Source organism: Penaeus vannamei, chromosome 2, assembly GCF_042767895.1.
Source record: "Penaeus vannamei isolate JL-2024 chromosome 2, ASM4276789v1, whole genome shotgun sequence".
NCBI classification, from domain to species: Eukaryota; Metazoa; Arthropoda; class Malacostraca; order Decapoda; family Penaeidae; genus Penaeus; species Penaeus vannamei.
Genome location: NC_091550.1, coordinates 46720721 through 46728220, shown reverse-complemented (window position 1 = coordinate 46728220; position 7500 = coordinate 46720721). Strand labels below are relative to the sequence as shown.

Sequence of the window (7500 nt, the reverse complement as noted above, 5' to 3'; positions counted from 1 at the left end):
GAATGATCCTTTCCCATTTCATCAAATGTAATTTTTGTGTATGTGTGTGTGTGATGTAAGTGACCTAAACAATCTATTTTTTACTTTGCAGCGAATGAAGACACTCCCAACAAGAGAAGAAGATTGTCCAAGGATAAATAGAATTACCTTTCTTTCTGGAGAAATGATATGGTTGCTGCTTCTGGAACAGTGTTTGAATCTTTCCATTAGTTTTCTCTGGGAATGGTGGAGTGTTGCTGTGAGCAGACAGCAGTGTGTATCAGTATTAGAAAAAAAAACAGTGCAATACCAGACGTTCTCTCTTGTGCTGTCTGTCTCCCTCTGTTCCTATGATGGTTCGCTTGGTGACTGACGCCAGCTGCCATTACCTTTCTTGTTTAAGTTACCTCTGCCTGACCGACCACTTTGCCAAGTCAGGGGAACAGTGTTGAAATAAGCTCAGTCAGTGAGTCGCTTGGCGGTCATGTGCGGCCAAGGGACCTGTTTCCTTCAATAGGTCAAAGTGGATAGACTCAAGATCTCAGCCTCTGGCACCCCATGATTTACCTTTTTTTATTTTATTATTATTTTTTTTAATCTACAGAAATTCTGTAGAACCCCCTTTTTGTTAAGGCCGATTTTGTTATCATTTATTATTGTACTGCTTGTAACAATGAATAGTGGTATGATATGCTATATGAAGTGTGAGTAACCGCTATAACCCAACAAGACAGTTATATGCAGTGACTGTGTGATTTTAGGGTGATGATCCCCCAGTGAGAATGTCTCCTGGTAGTGTTGTCAGGGACAGAGGATGGTGATGTGGCTGCCCTACAAATTTGGTGTGGACAGCTCTTGTGAGTTTAAACCAACCACGGCAGACAACTGCCCAACCACATTGTGGCGCCCCACATTTCTACACCAACACCTCTATTGTACATGTAGATTGTAAATATATCAAATGGTGAATGTTTTTAAGTGTACAAAGTACAGCAAAGTTAATATTTTCTGTGTATTTCTGTATAGATGACTGCAAGTAGATGCAGATCCTGTAAATTATAAGCTTAAAGTGTAGAGCCTTTGAAGGTGAAACTGCGGCTGTATTTACTGTAAATATTGTAATCTGTTGTATAGACTATCACTTCTGCAAAATACCTTGTTAATGATGTTTGTTTCCCACGTTCTATACCCTATGCCATTTCCTCTAAACACCTCACTTGCACTTCTTTCCGAACTATTTCTTATTTGCTAACTTCTGGCTTGTTCATGCCTTGCTGTAGGAGATTTGTGTTGGGCATACTTGCCTTAGAGATCATTTCGTTTTATGAACTTGATCAGAACTTTTTGCACAGGTTAGGATTTGACTCCTGTATTTGAAGGCATGAACAATGTAAAATATTTGTAATCTATCCTAATCTATTTTTTTAGCTTAATGGCATGAAAATTATTCTTTAATGGCCCTATTGATTCTATTGTAATGTAAGATTTCATATTTTACATTGTTATGAATAACAGTTTTAATTATATACATTGACTTTCTGTACAGAACATTTTAATAGTCCTATTTTCTCAACCTGTATTGCAATAATTATTACACAGAGCATGTCAAGAGTCTTGATTTGTCCCTTGGTGTATAGGGTGATTGTTCTTAAGAGATGTTTACAAGTCTTTAATTCATTTAGTCTTTATTTCATACCTGTTTTGGGGTTGGTGTCACACAGATTTATTTATATGTTTATATTATGCCAATGCACGACCCTGCCTATTTCTCATTTCTTTTGAAAAAAGAATTTCAACAAGCTCTTGCTAGGAAACATCCATTGTCTCGATCTGTCACCCAAGGCACTCTGAAGACAAGACATACTGTAGTAAAGTGTGTGTATTTTGTATTTTTCTAAAAGATGCAACTGGAGGGCAAGGTGGCTGTTGTGTCCCTGGCTCTTACAGTTGTGAAAGCCCCAGATATGGTGTATAATGTTACTGAAGGAGTAAACTGACCAATATGGCAGGCCAGTCTTTGGTGTCTCCCTTCCCAAGTCTTACGAATATAGCTCGTGTTAGCCTGTCCCACCCAAGACGCCGAGGCTTCGACCTCACCTTGTTTTGGTCTATTGGAAAGGCCACAACTTCCCCAGTACAAACATATAGAGGTCAGGATTGTAGCCATTTATCTTTTCTATTTTTAACATGTAGGAAGGATTTATGTAGATGTACAGAGAATATCTTGACAATGGACATAGTAAAGAAATTGATTAATCAACGCATCTCTAATCCCTCATAAAAAAAGTATAAAAAAACAAAAAAAAAAGAAAGTGAAGATGGCTCCCATTGGGATCTTCAAAGAAGACATGCAGTTGGATTGGATTCTCATTTGATTGTTTTCAAGATATAAGATTATAGATATGATTATTTTAATATCTGTTTTTTGTTAAGATTACGATTGGCTTGATATTACAGCACTTGTTTTCTAAAATTATAACACTTAGATTTTTTGATAATGATACTTTACTACTGCTGCTATGATTTTCCTTATTATTTTTTCTCATTATTAGTTATTATTATTATTATTATTATTATTATTATTATTATTATTGTTTTTATTATTATTATTATTATAATAATTATTATTATTGTTGAATTATTATTATTATTATTATTATTATTTTATTATTATTATTATTATTATCATTATTATTTTATTATTATTATTATTTATTTATTTATTTATTTATTTATTTTATTTTATTTTTATTATCACATTTATTATCATCTGTATTGGTGTTGTTATTTATTATTGTTATTATTATTAATGATGCTACTGCTATTACCATTACTATTATTATGATAACTATTATAATTATTGTTTATTTAATATTTGTTATGCATTTTTTATTTATTATTTATTTATTTATTTATTTTATTTTATTATTTTTTTAACTTAAAAAAGACAATGCTATCATTTCTCAATTTGTATCGGCATCAGCTTCGGTGTTATTTTTTGTTGATAATATTCTAGATACTTTTAATTTACATTTACCATTATTGATTGATATCAGCTTCATTTTGCTGTTTCATTATTGTTTCATTATCACTTATTTTATGGCATATAATAGTAGTTATAGAAGTTTTAGTATATATCATTTATTATTATTAAAATAAATGATGCCTTTTAATATGATAATTACTCATTGCAGTTAATACTGATGTTTATTTGTTAGAAAGTTTAATGTGACTGCAGAAATTAATTATCTCCTTGGCTTTTATTAGTGTTGGTTAACTTGCATCATTATAATGGTGATGGTATTGATAATTATGATGATATTAATTAAGATGATTCTTTTTCATCTTTATTATCATCAAATTAATTTTCACTACTTGTACTACTATTATTGTGAGCCATTTTATTCTTCGACATTAGTAATGCCATTAAATATTATAGGAGGACAATTCAGAGAAACCTGGAACCATTCTGGAAAACAAAAAACAAACAAAAAAATAAACAAAGATGTGAAGAACTAATGAAATTCTTGATTCTGTGAAATAAAAGACAAGAACATGTAATGAACAAAGAAGATAGAAATTATCTCAAAAAGTGCAAAGAAACTCTAAATGTATTCTAAGGAAAATTTATCAAAAGATCCAAAGAAATGTGATGTGAAGATAGACTAAGATGATGTATGTGATAAGTGATACAGTTTTAAGAAAATAAATAAAATATCACACTTACAAAATACCTTTTTTTAATGATTGATTTTTTTTTTTAAGTTAATATAAAATGAACCATATTTTTCTATTCCCTTTTGGGTTTGATGGTAAAAGGACCAGGCCACATGTATCCTATTATGGCACATTAATGATGACTATCGCGTTCATTAACAGTTCATTGACTCATTATTTTGTTATATGAGGGTATATGCATCCAAAAGTGTTCTCAGACCAGGTGCCCAAAAATGCGTTCATTAGCCCTGTGATGCCGGGGCCTGAATTTTTGTGATGTAATATTATACAATAATAGACATTATGGCTTAGCCTAAGCTGTGTACAGCTGGCCCACCTGGCACAAGACATGACACATTTATATACATTATGAAGGCTGTAGACGTACCTGTCACTGAAGGGTTAAATGTGTTGTTAATTGAAACCTTCATCTGTAACAAGCATCAATATGTTCACATTATGCAATACAATCATGTGTTAGAGTGCAGTGATGTGAAATACCAATGTTGATATTATAGATGAAAGTTTGAATTAACAAAGCCTTTGATAAATGGATTTACAGGCAATTGGTCTGAGAGCACCTTGGGATATGAATACCTCCACACCCATGCATAACGAAATTTCCAGCAAATTCTAGTCATAAACTTTTTTTTTCTATTTTTTCAAACGATGCAGATACTTGTACTGCAGATTTTGGTGTGATCCTAAATAAAAGTTTTTTTTTCTGCGAACAAACATTTACAATTTATTTTTATTTGAAAATATGGCTAGCTATACTTCATTTTATTCTTCTATACCTTCCAGTGATGGCAAATCCGACTTTCAGTTACAGACAAGTTTCAAATACTAAATTAATTGATAATCAACCATTCTGGTTATTATTATTGATCAACTTTCTACCATTTGAACAGGTGGTCATTTTTTTTCAATCACTGTTTTAGGGAATATTTCTTACGAAACCAAAGAAAAGTGAGAAGGTACATGAAAAATGTATAGAAAAGCTGATTATATTAAGAGCGAGCATAAATTACGAGACTAATTAGCATAGCAAGTTTTACCCTTATAAATTTGCTTCTACAGTAATGCTGGTAAGATCTGGTTATGGAACAAAATTTATGTCTTGGTTCTTTGGAACAATTTTGTCTTGTCTTTTACAGAAAATGACAACCTTCACCAAATCTTGCAGGATCAGTGAACTTTGTGTCTGAGAACTGATATATCACTCGAATATATATACCTGCAGGCAATGGTCACCTGATTTTCTCAAAATTATATATAAATATTTTTTAAAGATCATTACAGGAAGGTAATGGGTCAAACAATATGTATATATGTAGATATTACATATTTCACTTGCACTAAGCGCGAGTGCACACACACACACACACACACACACACACACACACACACACACACACACACACACACACACACACACACACACACACTCACACTCACACTCACTCACTCACTCACTCACTCACTCACTCACTCACTCACTCACTCACTCACTCACTCACTCACTCACTCACTCACTCACTCTCACACTCACTCACTCACTATCTCTCACACTCACTCTCACTCTCACTCACTCTCACTCTCACACTCACTCTCACACTCACACTCACACTCACACTCACACTCACACTCACTCTCACTCACTCACTCACTGTCTTTCCACTCATTCATTCACTCACAGCACAGCACAGCACAGCACAGCACACCATACCACACCACACCACACCACACCACACCACACCACACCACACCACACACACACACACACACACACACACACACACACACACACACACTCACTCACACACACTCACTCTCACTCTCACTCTCACTCTCACTCTCACTCTCACACACACTCACACTCACTCACACACACTCACACTCACACTCACACTCACACTCACACTCACTCTCACTCTCACTCTCACTCTCACTCTCACTCTCACTCTCACTCTCACTCTCACTCTCACTCTCACTCTCACTCTCACTCTCACTCTCACTCTCACTCTCACTCTCACTCTCACTCTCACTCTCACTCTCACTCTCTTTCCCCCTTCTCTCTCCCTCCCTTTCCACTCATTCATTCACTCACACCACACCACACCACACTACACACCATGGATTTGATAACTATAGTGAGACTTTGAGACAAAAGCTTATTCCGAAAAGTACGAGGTAACTTTGGTTTTCTCAGCCCTATTTAAGAAGTCCCTATGTAGACTCGCATTTCACATAAAGAACTTCGGTAGATTACAGATGAGAATATATACAATACTTAAAATGGGTGAAAAATCCACAATGCTCAGACTAGATTTATTGAAGAAAGCGAGACAACAATTTCGGAATCGTCCTCGATTCCATTTTAAATTATAAAACTTGTAGGTAGTAATAAAAAAAATAACAATAACCATCTAGAGAAATTCCCTCCAGGGCCCACAAAAACAAACAGTGCACATAATACATATGTGCGCAACATATAATTTTGATCCTGGAGGAGAGATAAATAGACTTGAGTGAAATGTTTATCTCAGAGGAATGCTTCATAATATGCGATAGTCATCCTCAATTAAGTAGAAACCTGTTCATGACATTAGTCTCAGCAGCCTACGTACTTTTGCATATTCGCCAGGTATAATGGATATTGTTGGGGCAAAATCCTTACACCTCTTCAAAATCTAATCCTTCCTTATCTTTGCATTTCTTTATATCTGAAGCCTAGGACACTGTTATATATAGTGTATCAAGGTATGTGATCTGGGTTATCTACACACCCTGCGTTCTTTTTCCTGTTTGCTTGTTTGAACGCAGAACTCTGGGTAATATTTATGCCCAAGACTGAGAGAGATATACAGAGACAGACAGATAAACAGGGGGATAGAACGAACGAACGAACGAACGAACGAACGAACGAACGAACGAACGAACGAACGAACGAACGAACGAACGAACAACGAACGAACACACACACACACACACACACACACACACACACACACACACACACACACACACACACACACACACACACACACACACACACACACACACACACACACACACACACCTACACACACACACACACAGTAGAGAGAGAGAGAGAGAGAGAGAGAGAGAGAGAGAGAGAGAAGAGAGAGAGAGAGGGGGGGGGGGGGGGGAAGAGGAAGAGGAAGAAGAAAAACAAAATATTGGCATTCAACAAGAAAGGTAAATTAGAGTAAGAAATATTTCAGGCGAAATATAAAAAAAGCTTTGCCAAACTACAGCAGAATAGAATACTATGTTATTACTAGTTCATTCACAAAAGAACTTAAGCAGAGTGCAGAGGAGTCGCGCAAAGTCTAGATTAATCGTGAGCCACTTTTCCAGTGGTCTAATATTCAACTCCATTAGGTAATTAAAACTCTTATCCTGTGTCAAGTGGAAACTTATAATTTATGAATAACCTGATAAGATTACTTCAATTACCATCATTAGTATAATTACATCAACTGGGATTACCTTTTTTATGATTATTATCGTTATTATTATTAGTACTATTACTACTACTATTAGTATTATTGTCATTAACATTACCATTTCCAGCATTATTACCATTGTTTTTTTATCATAGTTATTATTACTATCATCATTAATGTTATCATTTCATTCTTATCATTGCAGTTATAATTATTATCATCATTATTATTGTCAAGACTATCATTATTATTATCATTGCTATATTTATCATTGTTAACATTACTGATATCAATATGATTATTATCGGTGCTATTACTGTTGCACTCTGAT

At 34.5% G+C, this 7500-nt stretch overlaps 2 protein-coding genes across 4 annotated transcripts in view; one reads left to right on the top strand and one right to left on the bottom strand.

Annotated features, from left to right (window-relative positions):
• The window catches only part of LOC113813139 (streptococcal hemagglutinin), a 46401-nt gene extending 44174 nt beyond the window's left edge, over positions 1-2227 (top strand). For all 3 annotated transcript variants that reach the window (XM_070133735.1, XM_070133728.1, XM_070133738.1), the window contains exon 8: positions 92-2227. In XM_070133735.1, coding sequence (XP_069989836.1) covers positions 92-141 — 50 coding nt within the window. In that variant the 3' untranslated portion in view covers positions 142-2227. The remainder of the gene's footprint in view (positions 1-91) is intronic.
• LOC113828339 (cytochrome c oxidase subunit 6C-1) overlaps positions 1-7500 on the bottom strand; it is a 287402-nt gene that overhangs the window by 67123 nt on the left and 212779 nt on the right. The gene's annotated exons all lie outside the window — the stretch shown is intronic.